The sequence below is a fragment of the Hyaena hyaena genome, unplaced genomic scaffold, assembly GCF_003009895.1.
Source record: "Hyaena hyaena isolate Hyena2069 unplaced genomic scaffold, ASM300989v1 scaffold_55, whole genome shotgun sequence".
Lineage (NCBI taxonomy): Eukaryota > Metazoa > Chordata > Mammalia > Carnivora > Hyaenidae > Hyaena > Hyaena hyaena.
The window spans coordinates 275,044-297,914 of record NW_024080687.1 but is presented as its reverse complement, the minus strand read 5'-3'; the positions used below and the strand labels follow the sequence as shown (position 1 = coordinate 297,914).

The 22,871-nt window shown below is 34.4% G+C and overlaps 1 protein-coding gene across 2 annotated transcripts in view; it reads left to right on the top strand.

Annotated features, from left to right (window-relative positions):
- The window catches only part of LOC120231239 (CD2 associated protein), a 131,641-nt gene extending 112,257 nt beyond the window's left edge, over positions 1–19,384 (top strand). For both annotated transcript variants that reach the window (XM_039231233.1, XM_039231232.1), the window contains exons 14-18: positions 6,339–6,451; positions 7,184–7,285; positions 8,961–9,142; positions 11,793–11,856; positions 16,354–19,384. In XM_039231233.1, coding sequence (XP_039087164.1) covers positions 6,339–6,451; positions 7,184–7,285; positions 8,961–9,142; positions 11,793–11,856; positions 16,354–16,395 — 503 coding nt within the window. In that variant the 3' untranslated portion in view covers positions 16,396–19,384. The remainder of the gene's footprint in view (positions 1–6,338; positions 6,452–7,183; positions 7,286–8,960; positions 9,143–11,792; positions 11,857–16,353) is intronic.
- Positions 19,385–22,871: the final 3,487 nt, after the last annotated feature.

Sequence of the window (22,871 nt, the reverse complement as noted above, 5' to 3'; positions counted from 1 at the left end):
TGTCCAAAGCCATCAGAGGAATCACTATCCAGGGCAGCAGTAGTCTTATGAAGTTTTTTTCCTTAGATAATAAGACTCGAAAGTTGGAAGAAATTCAGAATTAGTCCTTGGTCCTTGGGCTACAAAACGGATGTGATTAGCAGGCATGAAATCAACATTAATCTTGTTGCATATCTCCGTCAGATCTCTTGGGGAAGTAACTAGGTACATTGTCAGCAGTAATACTTAGAAAATAATCTTTTTTTCTGAGCAGTAGATCTCAACAATAGGATTAAAATATTCAGCAAACCAAGTTGTAAAGAAATGTACTGCTGTCCTTTTAATTGTTTCATTTATAGAGCACAGATTTAGCGTAATTTTTTTTGTAGTTTATTTATTCATTCATTTAGAGAGATCCCACACGTGCAGGGAAGGGCAGAGGGAGAGAGAGTCCGTAGCCGACTCTGTTCTGTCAGTGCAGAGCCCATCATGGGGCTCGATCCCATGAACTGCAAAATCTTGACCTGAGCTGAAATCAAAGAGTCGGGCACTTATCTGACTGAGCCACTTAGCAGCCCCAGATTTAGCATAATTCTTAAGGGCCTGAGGAATTGCAGAATGGTAAATGAGCATTGACTTCAGCTTACAGTCACCAGCTGCATTAGCCCCTAACAAGAGAGTCACACTGTCCTCTAAAACTTTGAGCCCAAGCATTGATTTCTCCTCTCTATCTATGAAAGTCCCAGATGGCATCTTCTTCCAGTACAAGGCTGTTTGATCTACAGTGAAAATCTGTTGTTTAGTGAAGTCACCTTCATAAATAAGCCAGATCTTTGGATAATTTGCTGTAGCTTCTACGTCAGCCCTTGCTACTTTGCCTTGCACTTTTATGTGATGGAGATGGCTTCTTTCCTTAAACCTCACGAACCAACCTCTGCTAGCGTCAGGCTTTTTTTCCTACTGCTTCCTCACTTCTCTCAGCCTTCACAGAATTGAAGAGTTAGGGCCTTTCTCTGGATTAGGCTTTGGCTTAAAGGAATATTGTGGCTGATTTGATCTTCTGTCCAAATCACTGAAACTTTCTCCCTATGAGCAATAAATCTATTTGCTTTCTTATAATTTGTTTATTCATTAAAGTTAACACTTAATTTCCTTCATGAATTTTTCCTTTGCATATGCACTTTGGCTGGTTGACACAGTTGGCCTAGCTTTAGGCCTATCTCGTCTTTCTGCATGCTTTCCTCACTAAGCTTAATCATTTCTAACTTTCGACTGAAAGCGAGATATGTGTGACTCTTCATTTTACTCCAACACTTCGAGGCCATTGTAGAGTTATTAATTGTCTCATTTCAGTGTTGTTGTGTCTCAGGCAATAGGGAAGCTCAAAGAGAGGGAGAGAGATGGGAAGCCGCTTCTCCATGGAGCAGTCAGAAACCCATACCATTTACAGATTAAGTTCAGCATTTTCTGTAGCCACAGTTCATTACAGTTATAAGAGTAAAACAAAAATCACTGATCACAGATCACCATAACAAATATAATAGCAATGAGAAGGTTTGAAATATAGTGAGAATTACCAAAATGTGACATGGAGACTTAGGAAATGTTGGAAAACTGGAGCTGATACACTTGTTCAAGACAGGGTTGCCACCAACCTTCAATTTGTAAAAAAAGTAATATCTGCAAAGTACAATAAAATGAGATATGCCTGGAAATTTTGGAAATTTGTTTATATTACATAGAAAATATTTACTGAGCAAGAGTTATATCCAGGTATTATTTTAGGCGCAAGTACTATTCTAAAACAAAAGGCCTGGCTTCTGATAGCATATAGCTCATGTTTCAAACTTCAGCTCAGGCTGTTCCTCATTTCCTTTTTTTATTGGAATAGTATCTTTTTAGTGTTTGTAGTATAAAAGGGTTTGAAATCTTTTTTTGAGATATTGACGCCTTAAAAAAATACAGTTCTGCATCAGATAATTTCAAATTTGGCATTAGGTTTAGGTATATTTTAATTTATAGGTTTGGTTCAGTTTGAGGTTTTAAATCTGTAAAATAGTATATGAAACTTGCCCTTTAACATGTTTCAGAAAGTTTAAAACATACATGAAAATCTTAGAATCTCATTATTACATAAAATAATTTCAGGTGGTGATACAGTAGCAAGTATACTGAATTTGCTGTTAAAATGTGGATGTTAAATTATTAGCTCATTGATCATTGTCTTGTTTCTTAATCTGTTTTCTCGCTTAAATAACAATTTCTCCAATGTATCTGTGATACCTATTAGAGTATTTGACATGGAAGTTACTATAAAATGTTATTTCCATTCTTTTCCTTTCTTCTGTTATTAATCCCATCTCCTGTTTCTCCTCCTATCTGTAGAGGACATACATCTCTAACACTACTCTCAGATATGATTTTCCTGTATATACAGCCGTTTATAAGCTATTTTTAAAATAAATGTCCTTCAGTATATATTCTCACATATAAGGTAGTATAAATTGCATAGTTGTTAGAACCATGTTTTCATTTTTTCACCTCTTTTTCAAACAATCAAAAGTTGGTTTTGAATAATCTCGCTGCTACTATTGGTTAGTTATAAAGTTCACATGGTCTAAATATTTCTAAAGTATTAAGTTTTCTGGGACATAAAATGGACTTAAAAATTAGTCTTAAAATATAAGATAGAAAATTTAGTGGTAACATACCTATTACAATGAGAAACCACAGCTGATGAAGTATTCTTATAGCATAGTATTTTATCCTTTTTGGTTTTCTGTGATAAATTTTTCTTGGGTTAAAAGGAGATTTTAGAGATATATAACATTATTTGATCCAGAGTGTTACATTCTTAAATAGTGAGACATTCTTTCTCTTCAGTTTTGTTTGATAATTGATCTATTTTGTTTGAATTACTTTACCAATATTCATTTATTTCTTCCAGAAAGAATTTAAGGTGGAATTTTTCTAATAAGATGCCTACTTGTTGAGTGCTACACACTATAAAAAATGAGTCTGTATCTTAATTAGGGTACAAAAATAAAATGCACCCCAAAATGTGGAATTTACCTAGAGATTAAGAGCAGAGATTAAAGTTATTGTATTAATATCTTTATAGAGAATAGCATATAAAGCATAATTGAAGTTTCATTTATGTATTATGTGATTTTAAGTGTTGCATAAGTTGTATTTTTATAGTGAGATATTTAAAAATACTGTTTGTCCTATTTTTCTTTTAGTATATCATAGAATTAAAATTGCTTTTCATTGTAATTACTGACATATGCTGGAGACTAAAACTTGACTGAAAGGTAGTTTAATTTTAGTTCTAACTATATTAATGAGTTGCTGATATGTTAAATATTGATTTATTATTCTGACCTCTAATTTTTTACTAAAAATCCTTTTTGAAGCTGTCTTGGTGTTCAGTGAGTAATTTTAAAAAGGCTTCTTTCTACTTAATGGTATATTGAAATTAATACTAGTCATTGTTTTTTCTTTTGAAAGACAATAAATCTAAAATCTAACACACATCTTATGTAAGTTTAGATAAACTGCAGTAGGTATGTGCTAAACATTGAAATGGTTCTATTCATTCTACAACTGTTCCTTTTTCCTGCTTTGTAAAATAATTTTTTTGGTTTAGTCTTTTTTCTAGACATTCCTATCCTTGACTTTTCTTTCCAGATTTTGTTTCCTAGCCTGTTTGCCATGTTTCCCTTCTTACGTGTCAGGAAATTATCCTACCTTTCTCCATTTTGGTAAGATGACAATTTATAAAAGAAATCAAAACAATATATTCAGTATAAATAGGTGGTGCACATTGATTTTTATTTGTAATTGTACTAAAAGTGTACATGTTTGTCTGTCTATTCTAACCCTTTTGGTTTTCCATTTGAAAATAAAATCAAACTTATGTTGGAAAATTTTTCCTGATTAGTGTAAGGTATTCTTTTGATAAAATTTTTTTAAATTGGAAACTGTAAAAGTCCATTTATTTTCTCCCAAAATTTGATATTTCACTTTGACTTTTTAAAATTCCATATCTTCTTAGGCAGTATGTAGAAATGTAAATGGCTGACAGAGTGACAACGAAATTGTAAGAGTTAAGTGATTGTCATGCCTTTCATGCCATGTGTACGGTGTGAATCCACTCTTAAGACTCTTAGGTCAATTTAAATGTGTTCAAGTAGTCAGGAGTCCAAAATGTGCACTGTTTTATTTTACTAACCTAATGGCTTAAATGGAGGACCTGAGAGAGTTTTAGAATAGTGAAATTATTTGACTTGGTGCTGTAGCCCCAAATTGGACATATGGAAGGCATTTTTACATGAGCATGGTCTATAATTTAGTAGATCTTCCTTTTATTTATCCTTTCAGTTTCGTTTCTCTTCATCTCTTCCTATGTATTTCTGTTTGTTTCTTTTTCTTTCTGCAAGTTGCTTAAATATGCATTTGAAAATAATCTTCACAGGCCAAAATTACTAGATTGTACTTCTCTAGATTTTTGTGTAGGTTGTCAGTACACACATGGATCAGCATTTATTTTTTATTGTTTATTTTTGAAAGAGAGCGCACACGAGTTGAAGAGGGGCAGAGAAAGATGGGGTGGGGAGGAGGGGCAGAGATAGAGAATCCAAAGCGGGCTCTGTGCTGATAGCAGCGAGCCTGATGCAGGGCTGGAACTCATGAACTGTGAGATCATGACCTGAGCTGAAATCGGTTGGGATGCTCAACCAGGCAGCCCTCAGCATTTTTTAACCCTTCAAACTACAGCATATTTTTAACATCTTTTAATATTGGTTTTCTTATGAAACTTACAAATAAAATGAAATATTTAAAAATATATTTAAACTCAAGGTCTTTCACATTATATAATGCACTTGCCATTAAAGCCACTGTGTCTCTGATTATGGTTTGTTATATTTTATAATTACATATGAATAATTATCAAAAGGCTCAAGACCAAAACTAAACTCATTCGATTACCTGTTATGATGTATTAACCTCATGATTAGATACAAGTTAGAACACACAGAGTAGTCCCAGAATGTGAAGATGGAAAAGAATTAACAGAAATCAACAAATACTTAAATTTTTGTTATAAAATGTATATTGTCAAACAGTGATACCTTTGTTAAGCCTTAAAATTTTTTTCTAAATTACTTTGAATATGAAAAGTGATGAATAAGCTTTGAGGGGAGTAATGGTAATTATCTTTAAGTATCTTTTAAGAAAGAACAAATCACTGAGTTTGGATATTTAACTATTTGTCAGAAAGCATTATAAATATCCAGGCAATGGTAATATACAGAATTTTTTTTACCTCGAAGACTAAACCAAAGATGTCTGTTGCCATATCAGTTAATCTTGACTGTGATTGATATATCCCTAGTTTGGAATCTAGGATGAAGGAAGATTATATTGACCATGGAAGTGTCTGGAGTTATCCTTAGGATACTTGGATCACTTAACAGATTTCTAGTCTTCAAATTAAAGGTCACCTCTTCAGCAAGGTTTTCTGGATCATCTAGAAAAAGCGAAGATATTATATATTATATGCCATTGTTTCAGAGAAACGAATTACATAGGTTTTTCCTTAAACCCAAGTTACTGGATTAAAAGTCACCCAGCCTCTGATGGTGGGGAAACATGTGAATGATCCTTGTAGCGTTTTTCCTTGATACCCAGTTTGCCTTAGATTTATAACTTGCCTTATAGTTCCTAAACATGGTAATGTCTAAGCAGTAGTGCAGTGAACTATGAACAGTTTAACTCCCAGCTACAAAACACTGTGCACATATATATGTATACACACATATAAGACCCATTAAATTATACTTTCACTTTACATTGAGAAATGCATTGGAAAGCATCAGGGTCCTACATACAGTTGAGTCCTTAAAATTTGAATATTAGGATACTACTTGAAATTTAAAACAAATTTTATGTGTTAATCTTCTGATATATTGTAAACAATTATGAGGTGAAGAAGTAGATCAAGCTTTTTTTTTTTTTTTAACAAGCAAGACTTCAGATTACAATCTTTTTTATGATACCACAATTTTTGGTTCAGATTTATATCTTTCAATAAGAACTTTTGTTGAGGTCTAAGTCTCTATTAGAAATATGAACTTTATGTTGTTCATAAAGCCTTATAAAATGTATTCGGTAAAGAGGATGTTTGTTTTTAAGGGTGAGTGGTGTTTTCCAAATGCATATGAAAAGCACAGGTTAACTTGTGAGTCCTAGTGGTACTCTTTTTATTGTATAATTTGTTAAAAATCCAGAAATATTCTTTTTAACTTTTAAAATGTAGTTATCTCTTAGTAGATATGTTTAATTTTTTTCTCCAGATATTCTAAATTTTGATGACATAGCTTCCTCAGAAAACTTGCTACATCTTACTGCAAATAGACCGAAAATGCCTGGAAGAAGGTTACCTGGACGCTTCAATGGTGGACATTCTGTGAGTTATACTTCCTGTTGTAAAACACAAAAATGTAGCAGAGCCAAAGTCCTTCTGAAGATAAGGACGAGGGAGGATTTATGCCTCCACCAAAGTTTAAAAATCAGGAAGATAGATGTTATACTGAAGTGGCGTATAGTTGGTTATATTTAGCGAGATACGGGGTTATGTTCATTTCAGAGAGGCTTGGAATGGAAGGTTACAGAATCAGGAATAAAGAAGTGTCCTGAGACCATAACCACAAGAGCACAGGGTCAAAAGAGGTCACAGTATCTGTAGTCTACCCATCTAACAACAATAATTAGAATTGAGTGGTACATATTCACCTTAGGAAGGATCGAGAACTTTTTTTTTTTTTTTTTTTACCTCTGAAATAGTGGTTTTTTGTTAGTACTAATGCTGGTATCTGAATGTGTAGCTTCTTTTTATGCTTTCTGTACTTTGGGAAAGCACTGATAGTGCTTTATTATTAATATATTAGCTCTTAAGCAGCACAGTCCTTTTAAAACTTAAGTAGAGAAAATTTTTGTTGCTAGGAGGCAGGCTATTTTTATCTTAAAGATGCAAGTGTATTGTTCAGCTTGAAATTAGGTACTATCCTGTTAACAATGATGGAATATCTGGAACAGTAGCTGCTAAAAACAGTGATAAAAGTTACTTAGTTTATTAACCAAATGTTTATTGCCTTTTCCTTGGTATTTTCTGTTTCTTGATTTTAAAAAAATCATTTAGCCGACTCAAAGCCCAGAAAAAATCTTGAAGTTACCAAAAGAAGAAGATAGTGCCAATTTAAAGCCGTCTGAATTTAAAAAGGATTCATGCTACTCTCCAAAGGTGAGGTGAATTGTGGCCCAAGGTTTGTAAAATTTATAGGATTCTTTGTGAACACCAAAGTTGTGGAATTTAAGGTATCTTTTTCCTTTTTTTGAGAGAGAGCATGCGCAAGCAGGGGAAGGGCAGAGAGAGGGAGAGAGAGAATCCAAGCGGGGCTTGAACTTACGCACCAGGAGATCATGACCCGAACTGAAATCAAGAGTTAGATGCTTAAACAACTGAACTACCCTGTCATTCTGTAAATTCTCTTTAAAAAAGAATTATTTCTACCAAGATATAAAATAATTCCTGCTAAAAAATTGAGTTATGAAAGTCACTATTCTCTGTAGCTCATTTTGTAGAGGACCTTATTATTGTAAATGAGTAATGTAAATGTTATATACTTCAATTATTTTTTAAGGCATAGATCTATCTGTTTCCTTTTCCTTTTTTTTTTTTTTTATTTTTGTTTATTTATTTTAGAGAAAGGGAGAGAGAGTGTAAGCAGGGGAGGTACAGAGAGTGAGGGAGACACAGAATCCCAAGCAGGCTTCAGGCTCTGAGCTGTCAGTACAGAGACTGACGCACAGACTGCGAGATCATGACCTGAACAGAAGTTGGATGCTTAACGAACTCAGGCACCCAGGTGCCCTCATCTTTCATTTTCCCATTAAACATACACTCTGTGTAGCAGAAGCCATCACTTGTTTATCCCTAACCTAATTTGTTTGGAACCATAATAAGCACTGAGTATATCCTGGAATGAAGGGCAGATAACATGGTTTTTTTTCCCCATTTTTTACATGCTGTTAAGACTCTTCTAAACTTGCCATTTTTATGTAAGATAGTATTATCACATCCTATACACATCTTATATTTAAGTTCATGTTCCCTCCTCAATTTCATTCCAGGGCATTTGGCTACTATTCAGATTTATCAGATACACTTAATCTGATTCTCTCAACTGTCATCAGTAGATTGAAATTTTACTTCCTGTTACTTATTGAAATAGTACAAGAGCATCAGGCCATGGATTCATGTTAATGTCTTGCTAAATTCTTCATGATTACTTTTAAGTGAATCTCTTTGAATATTTAATACGGAGAATCAAAACAAAACCCTAATGGGATGGGGCACCTGCGTGGCTCAGGCAGTTAAACATCCCTCTCTTGATTTTGGGTCAGGTCATGATCTCATGGTTCATGGGATTGAGCCTCGTGTTGGGTTCTGTGCTCACATGGCAGTGTGGAGCTTGCTTGAGATTCTCACTCCCCTCCTCTGTTTCTACCCAACCCTGCTCGTGTTTATACGCCTGTACTCTTTTGCTCTCTCAAAATAAATAAACATTAAAAAAAAACCCACAACACCTTCATAATGCTGATATATTCTTGCCTCTAGATGCTCCATTCAATAAACCATTCATAAGATAAATCTAATAGATTTTTCTTTTCTTTTACACTTTTTTTTCTTTTTAATTGAGAAAGCCCTTGACATTTCTCACAAAAACCCCTAGTGATTGCAGGTTTATTCTTGGTTGTTTGGTGGTTTTACCAGTTGTGAATATTATCAAACTGGTTTTTGAATTTTCAGATTTATCATTTATCTTGGAGTATTATTTTAATTATCTCCTTGCTATAAAAATTTTTTGAACTTAAACATAAATACAACAAAATAACGTTTTCTGTTATGTTTTCAGCCATCTGTGTACCCTTCAACACCTTTAAGTGCTTCTAAACCAAATATGGCTGCTGCTTTAACTCCATTGGAAATCAAACCTAAAGTAGAATCAGATGATGGGAAGAAGAATCCCTTGGATGAACTTAGAGCTCAGATTCTTGAATTGCTGTGCATTGTAGAAGCGCTGAAAAAGGATCATGGGTAAGTAACCCTTGTTTTCTTTGAATACTGCTTAACAGGTGTGTAGAGAATTCTTTCAAATCCTGTGAAGTAGAGATGTAATCTGCTGAATTTCTGATATAAGCAAGTATATTTTCAGTGAAATTTTCATTAAAAATGCTTCTCTCTGCAAAATCTTGAATTGGAAAATTTGATCTTGTAGCTTGATTATAGAAAAAGGTATATATTTACCTATAATTTAAGGGTACAAATCTTCTCAAAGAAAGGGGTTAATTAGTCTTAAAATATTAGGAAAAGTTCTATTTTATTTTGGATCTGGAGTGTATCTATATGTATATTTACTTTTCAGAGTAACTGGATCACTGTCTCTGCTATAAAAAAAAAATAAATGGATTGCAACTACATATGTCAACATGCAATTAATCTGAAAAATGTTGAGGGTGGGGAAGGCAAGTCAGAGATATGATACAGTATTATTTAATTTACATACAGTTTAAAAAGCATGCAAAATCAAACATTAAGTGTGTTTCAAGATATATTTGTATACGTGGTAAAATTAGAAAGAAAAGAAATAATAATTACTATAAAACTTCCTATGACAGAGAGGGGGAAGTAGATTTTAGGGTCACTGAGTATCAGAGGTACTGGTAATAATAACTTATTTCTTAAGCTGACTTGGAGTTCTAAGGTTTTTGTTTTATTATCATATCTTTATAGCTTGCAAATACATAAAGGGTCTTTATGCATTCAGTATTCAAATCTAAAATCTTTGGAACAAATCATTAACAAGACTTAAATGATATTGACATGAAAAGACTAACAAATATAATAGTAATGTATTTCTTTAGTTGAAAGGTTATTTTAGAAAAAGATACATAGGGGCGCCTGAGTGGCTCAGTCAGTTAAGCATTTGTCTTCGGCTCAGGTCATGATCTCATAGTTTGTGGGTTCGAGCCCTGCGTCGGGCTCTGTGCTGACAGCTCAGAGCCTGGAGCCTGCTTCGGATTGTGTCTCCTTCTCTCTCAGACCCTGCTCTGCTCATGCTGTCTCTCTCTCTCTCTCTCTCAGAAACAAATAAAAAGCATTAAAAATTTTAAAAAATTAAAAAAAAAGAAGGTATATAGTTTGATCTGTTCCTATAAAGAGGAAACAGTGTTACATAAAAATTTTATATTTATAATTTTTAAAAGAATAAAAACAGGAGGGTGGTACTAAAATTATCAGATCAAAAAGCAAATAATGAGAATAATGTAATGCTATTACAAACATAAATAAACAGAGCAAGATAAATATTTTAGCAATAGGTCCTCATTTAGATATAAATTAAATGTATAATAAACTCAGAATAATAGGAGAATTCAAAAAAGGAAGCATTATTTAATTTAGTGATAACATTTTGAAATACAAAGTTACTATTTTAGTACATTTTCTATTATATACCAAAATAAACTCTAGATAAATTTGAGTTAAATATTTAAAAAATTATAGTCAGTTGAAAACAGTAGAAGCTCTCCACATAGTTTTATAATCATTAAACCCACAGAAGAAATTAGTTTTGAAACTATACAATTTAAAACTTCATTTCTTCTATATTCTTTCTTCCTGAGCATTTTCATGTATTTCTCAAGCTAGTATTTCTATAATACTCTTGAAGATAATTTTCAAGAGGCTGAAAATGTCTGTACTCGTTTGTACTTTTTGATTTAGAAATTTGATATACTGGTATATTCATGATGTTAAAGAAAATTCGTATTCTTTCTGTCTCCCCCAAAACCCAACTAATCAAACAAAACAACTTGGATATTTGAGTGTCAAGCATTAGGTATCAGAAATATGGTAATTTTACCAGTATGGAAATATTTTTAAATACTTTGTGAAAAGAGCTTATACTTATAGCTGTGGAGGGAAAATGACTATCTAAAAAGATAGAAGGGAACACAGAAAAATGAAAACATGAATTAAGGAGGAAGGATTGTTGGGGTGTCTGGGTGGCTCGCTCAGTTGGTTAAGCATCCGACTTCGACTCAGGTCATGATCTCATGGTTCATGAGTTCGAGTCCTGCATTGGACTCTGTGCTGACAGCTCAGAGCCTGGAGTCTGCTTTGGATTCTGTGTCTTCCTCTCCCTCGCCCCTCCCCTGCTCAGTCTCACTCTGTTTCTCAAAAATGAATAAACGTTAAAAATTAAAAAGGATTGTGGGCTAATGTTTTTTTGTTTATTGGTTTGGTAATTTAAATGTAGTGTTTCATTTGAAAAAAATAGAGAAATGTAAAATCCAGGTAACCCTGTTAAATCATTTGCCTTGTACTGTGACATGTTTTGACATTCCCAGATTACTTGGGCTTTAGAGTATCTATCCTGGGAATTGCATGATAAATGAATATGGAAAACTGTTTATAAAGGCCAGTTATTATTTTTTTATTTTATCATGAGCTACTCTGTATTCACTTAAAAATTTCTTTATTACAGATAGGTTTGCTGTGGTATTGCCGAATTTTTAACTGTTGGATTGAACCATTCCAACTAGTGAATTTGACATTTTTCTCAACATGGCTATTTTCTTTAAAAAGTTTTCCCCATGTTTTGGTATGGCAGGTTAACAGATCCTGTTAACATTAGTCAAATATATTGTTTAAATGAAAGACTGAACAGTAATAAATTGTTTTTTAGGAAAGAACTGGAAAAACTACGAAAGGATTTGGAAGAAGAGAAGGCAATGAGAAGTAATCTAGAGGTAATTCATTTCTCCTAACATTGAGATTGTAGTCAACATAAATAAACTAGATGTGTTTTTCCATCCCACCTAGGTGATTGATTTCACTACAAATTATGCTAAGTGGGACACTCCCTGCTGCTTGGTAGCCATTTAATTAATCTCTTGTTGACTCCCTGTCACATTCCATTCATTCATTCAGCAAATATTTTTGAGCACTAACTCTCTTAGGCAGTGCACGAGACATAAGATATACATTCATAAATAAAACAAACGTGACTCTTGCCTCATAAGTGTGTAGTTCTAGATATTTTGCACTCAACATTGCTTTCTTACGCTATTTCTCTTTTTTCTAACAGTTGACTTTTTTCTTTTTTGACTTTTTGACTTTTTTTTTAATCTGGAGGCAAGGGGGGTTTGATAATGGGATTGCTCTAGATTTGTTGACTTTTGATTTCTCACTGAGAGTTTACTTTATAACCACAATGTTAACACCTTCACTCTCGGCTGATAACTGACAATTTCACTTATTTTATCTTAACTTTTTTTCCATCCTCACTGACTTTGGTCTTCATTTGTGCACTTCTTTTCTGCATATTTCAAAGAAAGTCTATTCTGCCTTTTTTCAAAGACTCTTCCCATTCTGTATTTAAGTATTTCATATGCTTCCCTATTTTTACCTATTTCTCTTGTTATCATTGTGAAACAGAAAGAACTTGTTCAAAAAAACTTGAGCCCCTCTTCTGACTTATAGCTGTGACTTGCAGCTCTAAACTCTGTCAGTTAGTCTTCGCATCTTCTATACATATTCAGTGGAGACGTATATCAACTTGTAAGGATTATTCTTCCTGTTTTAAGGGTGAGGAAACTAGGGTTTAGAGTGATTAAATCAGCAACGGAGCTAAAATTTTTAACACAAACAGCCAGACTTCGGAAACTTTACTTTTAGGGATTAAGTTATTCTGTTTGAACTTGAGTTACACTGTTTAACCTCCTTTTTGCTTTAGTTGTTAATCTGTGTGAAGGTATTTGGCAGATTATCACAACTCCATTTTTACTCTTATATTTGATATATCCCTTTCATTGGCACTTTCCCTTTTCCTTTGAAAATATTCTTTTCCCCGTTTTCAAAAAACAAAAGCCCCCTTTCAGGTCCAGCTGCCCGCTTGATCTACTATAGTTCTCACATTTCAGTTGAGGTTCATTTATTGCAAAACAGAAACAACCAAAGTAAAATTTTCCTTCAGAACTGCCCCTGGCCCTCCTTTCTGTATCTGCTCACTCTTTTTTTTTTTTTTTCTAATGTTTTATTTCTAGGAGAGAGAGAGAGAGAGAGAGACAGCGTGAGCAGGGGAGGGTCAGAGAGAGAGGGAGTCACAGACTCTGAAACAGGCTCCAGGCTCCGAGCTGGCAGTCAGCACAGAGCCCGACGCGGGGCTCGAACCCACGAACTGCAAGATCATGACCTAAGCGAAAGTCTGACGCTTCACCGACTAAGCCACTCAGGCGCCCCTGTATCTGCTCACTCTTTTCCTACCTGTGCCCACAGAGAATCTATCATGATTAGTTCTGTGACTCTCCCATCTGAATCTAATTTGTCTTTTCCCACCTTCTGGCCTGTTAACAGCTGCTGGTCTCCACGGATGTTCCACTGTGAACTCAGAACTAGCATGTCCCCTTGGGGCGCCTGGGTGGCTCAATCAGTTAAGCGTCCGACTTCAGCTCAGGTCATGATCTTGCGGTTCATGGGTTCGAGCCCCGCATTGGGCTCTGTGCCGACAGCCAGCTCAGAGCCAGTAGCATGTTCCAGATTCTTTGTCTCCCTCTCTCTTTGACCCTGCCCTGCTCACACTGTCTCTCTCTCTCTCTCTCTCTCTCTCTCTCTCTGTCTCAGAAATAAATAAAACATTAAAAGAAAAAGTTACATTCTTAAAAAAAAAATAAAGTACGCTTTAAAAAAAAAAACAGCTAGTATGTCCCCTTTGACACCCTCTTTCTTCACTGCTCTTCTTTCTGTTTCTGTTGATGTTTTCATTGCCTTTCAAGTCATGCAGATATGATCCTTCCATTCTAAAACTTCCCATTCAGGCCTGTTGTTAGCTTGACTCCCTCACCTTTATCTCTTTGTTGCTGGTATTTGTGTCCTTTTCCCATGCTCTTTTTCTTCTGTTTAGCTGTTTAAGTTTCTCTCATTCTTATCTCAAATTAATCTTTCTTGCTCAGTACTTGCATGAACTTTGTTACTTGCCGATTGAAGTTCAGACTTCTCAACTTAGTGTATGAGGTCTTTTATATCCTGATCCTAGTTTATCTTTCTTTTCTTGGTTCCTGATCTTCAGTGGTCCCCCACACTTAATGTGTCTGAATTTTTGCTCTTACTGTATTTTCTTGGATTTTCCTTTTGTTTCATCTTCTCATGCATAAGTTCTACAGATTCTCAAAGCTCACCTCCGTCACCTTCATTAAGTTAATACCAGTCATCCTCTGATTAAAAGTCATTTTGTCTCTTTCCAAATTCATGTCCTTTAGTTTTAAAAAGAATGAATGAGTAATAACTTTCTGTCTTGTCACTGTGACGTTACCACTGTGACTTTTGCCCATCTTGTAGACTGTTAAGACTGTTTCAGGGAGATCTCTGTTTCATCTTTGTCCATAGATTTGAGCACATTGCTCTTTATACATATTAGATAGCTAATAAATTTTTGTCAAATTAAAGCATACATATTACAAGCATCTTAAATTCCCAGTAATTCCCAGAGTGTAACATAGTAGAAATTCAGAAATGAAAAAAAACTTTCTTGGGGCACCTGGGCAGCTCAGTTGGTTAAGCATCTGACTCTTGATTTCAGCTGAGGTCATGATCTCACAGTTGTGAGATTTGAGCCCCCACATCAAGCTCTGCACTGATCGTGGAACCTGCTTAGGATTCTCTCTCTCCTTCTTTCTCCTCCCCTCCCCCACTTGCACCTCCTCTCCGAAAATAAAAAGACATTTAAAAAAAAGTTTCTTGATTATATTTCCCTAAAGATTAAAAGTAGTACTTTGAACTGTGACGTTAACATATAGTATTAAGTTATCCTGAGGGCTGATAAAAAGACTAAAGATGAACAAGGAACATAAAAGAACATAGAAGAGAAACTCTAGTAATAAAAACATTTGCTTGATATCTAAATTTATGTGATAATAGTCTGTAAGGAATATTATTGACTGAGCATAGGGTTGTTATTTCCCTATTCCCTCTTTAACCAGTGTGTGTGTGTGGGTAGGGGAGGGGTCCTGTTTTGTTTGCATCCTCATTCATTAAAATTGGAAGAGTTGGTTAATATATCTTTGGGCTAGAGATGATAATAGCGCATCAGCTGAAGATTGAAAGTATTTTGTCTCATTCCAGGCTAAGACTTGTCCCAAACCAGTGCTGCTAAAATGTTTAGCTAATATTATCATGTTAGTTGAAGAATAATAATCAGGAAAGATCCCAGAACTAACAAACCATTCTTGAATAGTTAGAATCCCTTAAGAGATTGTGAACATATGGAAATCATACATTTTGACCATGACAGTGCTTATCATTTAATAATAAATTATTTGTCAGAGGTTAGCCATACCATATGTCATTAGTATGCAATGTTGGGGACAGGGAGAATGCTCTCAGAAGGTAAGGCCTAAATATTCTTGCATGCAGTGAAAGGCCAGAGGTGATCAGTACCTTATATACTTGGGAGGAGTAGAAAATTGTAGGCATCAGAGCCTGAGACCCTATCCATACAAGTTCCAGACCATTTGCTAGCATGGAGCCATTGGCTTGGTATTGAATCTTGTGCTTCAACTCCATTAGCTGTTATGTGTCAGAATTAAATAATTCTGCTCACAATTAATTGTGAACATGTAATGAATATTCCTAATTCTCTTTAAGTTTCTTAAATTGTGAATTTCAGTTAAATGAAGGATGCATTCTGCCTAAAGGTGAAAATATTTCCAGCACATTGACTGAATCTTAAATATATTCCTGCGTTTTAAATATAATTTAATCTAGAACATACTGTTTACAGATAAGGAAGTGAGACCAAGTAAGGTTAGTGATTTACCAGTATCACAGAGGTAGTAAGTGATAAACATAGAACTAAATTGGTCCTTTATTATTATTGTTTCTGTAGTTCTATATAGCCCCCTTTGTTTAATTACAGGTACTTGTACATTTCTTCATTCTGTTTCAAGGGTTCTCTTGTTTTTGGAGGGTTGATTTTCTTATAGCTCTTTCAGCTACATTACTTAACATTGTTCTGACTGAAACAATTATAGTTACTTTTCTATTGTTTCCTGCCATTTAGCAACTTGCACTGTGACATGATCTTCTTTTAAACTTGTTCTATACTTGTCACACCCTTAGAAATTGGATCTTAGAATTGAAATCAAAATCTGGAAGCTTAAATGTATGATTGGATCTTAATGACAGAATAAAATGAAGAAACTTTACGAAAGATATTTTATCTGTTGTCAACTTAATATTTTGTATTTTAGGTGGAAATAGAGAAGCTGAAAAAAGCAGTCCTGTCTTCTTGAAATGGCGTGGACCCGTGTTCTTAATGTTCCAGGGATTCAGAAACAACACTATGAACTTCACCTGACTTGTTACTTAAATATAACAAATGCTGATGTCCTGATAAATATGAGTATTTGAACTATAATCTATAGAAAAGTAGGGAGAGGGTTGATTTTTTATATATATTTTGTTTTGCCAATATGAAAAAAAAGAGGCCTTAATTCTTATGTGCTGGAATTGCAAACTTTTTTTTATTTTAGTTTGCTTGAAAATACTACTGAATCTGTATAAAACGGAAAGTTCACAATCGTTTTTTTATTGAAACTTGTAGTATTATTTTTAAAGAGATCTATACTATAAATATGGTGATATCTTTACAAATAATCTGTAAAATATACTATTTGAGAGGGACAAATTAGCTTTATAGTAATTATAGCCACTACTTTTCCCATAATATGTAAGGGATATAAACTTTGTATATATATTTTTTTTACTTTTAGCTTCTTACCCAGGATACACTGTTGTGCCTGTTTGTTTGCAGTGCTGTTTATACTCTGGGTGATGAAATAGGAGTTTCCTAGCTATAAACCGGATTACTCACCCATGCATATAGTGATAACTAATGAAATAATCAGAATAATTTCAACTTTTAGAATATTTTATATTGCTTGCACTATAGGATTCATAAAAGGAATTTAGTTAAAATGTATTGGATCGTTAACTATATTTGGGAAAATATGAGCTATATTTTAAAAATTCATTAGGCCTAAGGAACTAAAAATGTCAATTTAACCATTAACTTGTGCCTAGAAACTACAGCACATATAATATGCAAACACCAGCCTTACTGCTGTACTTTTCTGCTTATTTTACAGGCTCAGATATTACTCATTTCATGATCTTGTGATTTACTTCTTCATGCTCCTCCCTCTGATTTTTAATAATGATAACACAAGGAGAACAAAACTAAAAACATTCAGAACTTCAGTGTGATGTTTCATACTTTGACAAATTATCATCATGTAAATAACTCAGGTTTTACAATGTGTCAGTTACCTAAAAGACCAAACTAACTGGTGGAGATATTTTAGGCTGTCATTTATAAAGGTACCAACTTTATAAAGAATGTTAATATATTATAAAACATAACAGTACAGCTTACTTAAAACCAAATATAGTTGGCCATATTCAAAATGCATTTTCATAAGATGGATGAATTGGTAGTTTCTTCAGAGTCACTTATGAACAGTTGAATGTTTTAAAATGTTATATCTGTAGGTAATATGTCTTAAAATATGTGGGTTCACATTAAAATAGAAAAATTGACTTTTCATTTGCAAAACAAAAATTGAATTTAAGCTTTATTACAACAAAGACTTTCAGATCTTGAATGCCACCTGTAATGCTTCCATTTTGTATTATTTTAAACCACCAAACCAATATTTTCCCTTTAAGTTTTAATTTTATATACTGAAATCTTGTGTTAATTAAATTTTGCCATGTTATATCATATAAAAGAGAATTGAAGTAGAAAATAATAGAAATTCCAGTAATTACTTACTGTTAAATTCACAACTTATGTTAGTGCTTTTGGGGAAACCTGATTGTGCATTGAGTATGTACATTTTAACTCTTTGAAGTCCTTGGGCTTTTCTGATATGGTCACTACTGAACAAAATTGTTTACTCCTGTTCTAATGTTTTTAAATGATTTGTCAAATGAACGATTTCCTTCTTGCTAAAAAGTTAGATTTTATTTTCTTTTAATGAAAGTCCTTAGGTAGAAATAAAAACATTGTAGCCTAGGAATCATTCTCCAGCTTTCTGACTGGAAAATCTATTAAGTGGCCCCTCCTCACCCGAATAATGGGCTGAGGGAAGTTTCCTGCAGATTTCAGGCCATTCTTAAAGTTTTTCTTGGTCATTTTCTCAGTAGTGCATAAAATGAAGACGGTCATGAATGCTGAAATACGTTTAGAGTATTTGCTTTGTATACTCCTCAGTCAGAATAGAAGATTAAAATACTGTGTCTCTTTTAGAAAATTAAAGTATTGTGTCTCTATTTTTCTGCCACTGACCAAATAGTAAAGAAAAGAAAGCCAAACTCAAAGGGAAAAATGATTACTTCAGTCTAGCAGTTTACCAGTGTTTGCTCTTGATATGGGGATTTTATTACTTTTATTCATAAAGTTCATATCACAAAATGGTATGTAATAATAGCCTTTATTTGGCAATAAATCATTTTTTTTCCTGAGTGAGTATAAATGACAGACTAGAGATGAGCAGCATGGAGTCTGTCATTGCCAAATTATTAGTGAATGTATTTTTTAGGTTTGCTGTTCCTTGAAACACATAATATTACTAATTTTCCTACTTGTATTTCAAAATTAGGAGTATTGTGTGTGTGTGCTTGCGTGTGACCACTGAATTTAGTGGTTTGGTCTTACTATAAAGCTGTTACCTCTTCACAAAATGTAAGTCTGAAGATAGGAAGAGAGAATGGGCCTCGTTGAACAGAGGGGTTCTCTTTTTTATGCTTCTTACTGTGATCACAGAAAAAAAAAACAAACCCAAGTGCTCTCTTGATTTGTTGGTAAATATTTTATGCTTGCATTTAAACTTGAAATGTATGAACAGAATGAGACAATCAGTTAAAATCAGAAATGAAAAGCGTTAAAAATTAAAGGCCTTGTTTTGCTGTAGCAATAAAATGACCAAGTGCAATGACTTGATTTAATAAAATCATCTTTTAAAAGTTGCTGCTATGAATATTTTTAGCCATAATATTTTACCCTTGTTTTAGCTTGACTTGCCTTCAGTAACTATAATGTAATGCAGTTGGTGTTGTGGTATTCTAACATTCCAAAAATAATAATAATAATAATAATAATAATAATATATATGTGGGGAAACTCAAAATAGTATACTTCACTGACTTGTTTACAGGTGCTGTAAAAAAGCATGCTTCTCCCTCCGAAAGAAAAACAATAAAGAATAGTATTGCCAGTTGTGTCGGTCTTTATTGGGTATTTTTCATTAATATCAGCCTATGTTTGTTGCACAATATGAAAATTCTGTTAGGTTGAGTTTTCTAAATAAACAGTGCAAATGGTAAAATGGAAGCATTAGAAATTGTAGATCTATGTGACTTTTACTGAATCTTTGTGATTCTGTTTTTCCCCTGAAACTGAGATAATTTCTACCTCACAGGTTTATTGGGAGAATTTGAAATGATTTATATGAAGTATGTTAGAGAATACTTGGCATAGAGTAGACTTAAAAAATAAAAGTGGAAGCTTGTATCGTAGTCTTCTCAAAAGCATTCTACAGTGATAGGGTGAAAATTAGGCCGCTAAGATGAAAAGAAAGAATGCACAGCACTTCCTGTCTTCCTGGGTTTTGAGTCCAGCATCCCTTTCTCTTGGGGAGAGGTAACTCCTTCTATTTGCATTATATTCAAATGGAGCCTCTCCCTACAGATGCTGCCTCCCTGACCACCCAGTGATTGATCCAAGGTAGAGTACTTGGCCCAAATTGAGTTGCTGACTTCATAGACTGAGATTTTTAAAATTAAAAAAAAAAAGGTTTTGGTTTTTTTTTTTAAACAAAAAGCATTAGCCTCGACATGGGTGCTCTCTCAGTTAAGTCTGTTATCTGGAAAAAGCTGATTTGAAAGAAGTGGTCTTCATAGGCCATAAAGAGAAGAAAATAGTCCGAAAAGATTTTAAAGCATTACCGTCCTTATTAAATCCCAGCTCTCCATCCACTGCTGGATTCTTTAAGCATAAACTTGCTTATACATTTTTTTGGTTTTCTGAACTCAGAACTGGAAGTCCTGGTACAAATTTAAAAATTAAAAAGCAAAAAAACAAGAGTCTTGAAGACCTCAAGGCCCCATGTCCTCTTGCTGAAAATATACCGCGCACATGACTCTAGGCTTTTTAGAAATCTGCTGAAGATTTGAATCTTTGGAAGGAAAGAAGACACCACAATGAAGGCATAGAGGAAAAAAATTTTGGCAAGTCATTTAAGTTAAAATTTTAGTTTGAAAACTACATGCTTCTTACTGGCCTTTATAAACACTGGGCATACATTAACCTTTACAAGCACAGGATTGTGGAAGTTTTGATTATAGAATTAAACTTTTTTTTAAATTTATTTCTGAGAGAGAGAGGGAGACAGAAGCAGAAGCAGGCTCCTGGCTCTGAGCTAGCTGTCAGCACACAGCCCAATGTGGGGCTCAAACCCACAAACCATGAGATCATGACCTGAGCTGAAGTTGGATGCTTAACCAACTGAGCCACCCAGGCACCCCATTTTAATAGAATTTTTTTTTAACTTTTTTGGATAATAGAATCTTTATATTTGAAGGGGATAGACGATCCAATCCTTGTGCATATGGCTTTAGATGAAGATATGATTGCAAATTTAGTCTTATTCTAGAAGTAAAAGCAGAGAGCAGTTTAGTTTAACTGAAATGGATCTACTTGGCATTATTACTTGCCAGTTAAGATTCAGAGTAGGGGCCTGGGTGGCTTAGTCGGTTAAGCGTCCGACTTTCGCTTAGGTCATGATCTTGCGGTTTGTGGGTTCGAGCCCCACGTCGGGCTCTGTGCTGACTGCCAGCTGAGAGCCTGGAGCCTATTTCAGAGTCTGTGTCTCCCTCTCTCTCTGACCCTCCCCTGCTCGCTCGCTCTCTCCTAGAAATAAATAAAAATATTTTTTAAAAATCTGCTTTGCTAGAACTTGTCTCAGATTGGACTATCCAAAGCTTTAAAAAAAAAAAAAGAAAAAAAGATTGAGAGAGTAGACTGGGTGTTGATGTTAAAATTTGTATTTGAATCCTAATCATTATTCCTTTTATTTAGTGACCAACACCTTTATTGCGAATATGCTTGTTGTATATGGGAAAATAAATTTAGAAATAGGTATCAATATTTTTTGTATAGAGCCAATATTTTCTATCACAGAAGGTGTTGTGGTTTTTATTTTGCAACTATTGGGTGGTATTTTTTTCTATCAGGTTACAATTGTTTTTTATTAGCCACATTTCAGTTCCTTAAAAAAATGTGTGAATAAATTATTAGAAGTAAAACATTTTTAAGTGTGCTGAGTAACTTAATACTTCAATAAGGAAATCACTTATTAACATTTCATGGTATATAGTGTATTTTTAGTAGTGTTTCTAAAATGTTAATTGAACAGAATGCAAACACAATCTGATATGACAGTAATGGCATTTTTACTCATCATCTCCCTTTTAACTGACTAAAAAGTGGGATGAAAAACAAACTTAATAGATTAAAAAGGAGATGTAAAATAAAAACGTCATTCTCCAATAAGGGAACAATCACACTTCTTAATAAAGCTACCTCCCAGGGGTGCCTGAAACAACCGGCCGGCCGACTTTGGGTAAGGTCACGATCTTAACGGTTCATGACTTCAAGTCCTGCATCAGGCTCTGTGCTGACAGCTCAGAGCCTAGAGCCTGCTTCAGATTTTGTGTCTCCCTCTCTCTCTGCCCCTCCCCCACTTGCTGTCTCTCTCTGTCTTTGTCTCTCCCTAAGAATAAAAAAAAAATTAAAAACCCTCCCAAATGCTTTGAGATATGGCAAAGGAGGGACAGCCTGAAATCTGACCTAATCCTCCACAGACCTTGTGTCCCATGCAGATTCCTCTGAAATATTTACCTGATTATCTGAGGCCCCAATCCTGTACAGCAGAATGGCAGCAGAAAGAACTACAACTATCCATTTGAAGCCTGAAAATGGGGAGGGAGATGTGCTTAAGAAAGAAAATAGCCCCAGTAAGAGGGTGTTTAGGTAGCAGACTGAATTATCTCTACAGTTCTCTCCCTTGCTTCTCCCTGTGCTGGTCAGCAAGTCCCTGACACCATTCAAAGGTGAGTAATCACACACACCACACACAAATGCCCTTTTAGGTACACGTGCTATATATTCAAATGTGTAAAACAAATTGTCCTAAAACAAAGGCTTGATCCTGCAAGTAGGAATCCCTGTGTCCCAGGGAGAAAATGGATAAGATCGAGAACACCAAAACACATATTTGTTGTTCTGGAACTTCAGGATAATGAATATTGACCCAAAAAGGAAGTTTTTAACTGTGACTAATATCATAAATAAATAGGAAATGTAATTACAGCTCTACCACTTAAAAAGGCAGCAAAACCAAAGGGAAATCATAGCTGCTTTAACTGCTTTAAATTACTCCTAGCTTTAGAAAAATGGAAAATTCCTCAATTCATTTTATTAATCCAACATAACTTCACTATCTAAACCTGATTATCATGACCAATCTCACTTGGGAAGATTAAGTATCAGGTAATGTATCAATTTTCACGCATTGTATGAAGTGAGAGAAAAAGGGGGTGTGTTACTGGGAGTGTGGGGGGAGACAATATGGCGGCAGTTAGATACCTCTGCCTCGATTCATGGAAACGGCAACAGTTCTACCCACAATGGCATTTATACCATCAA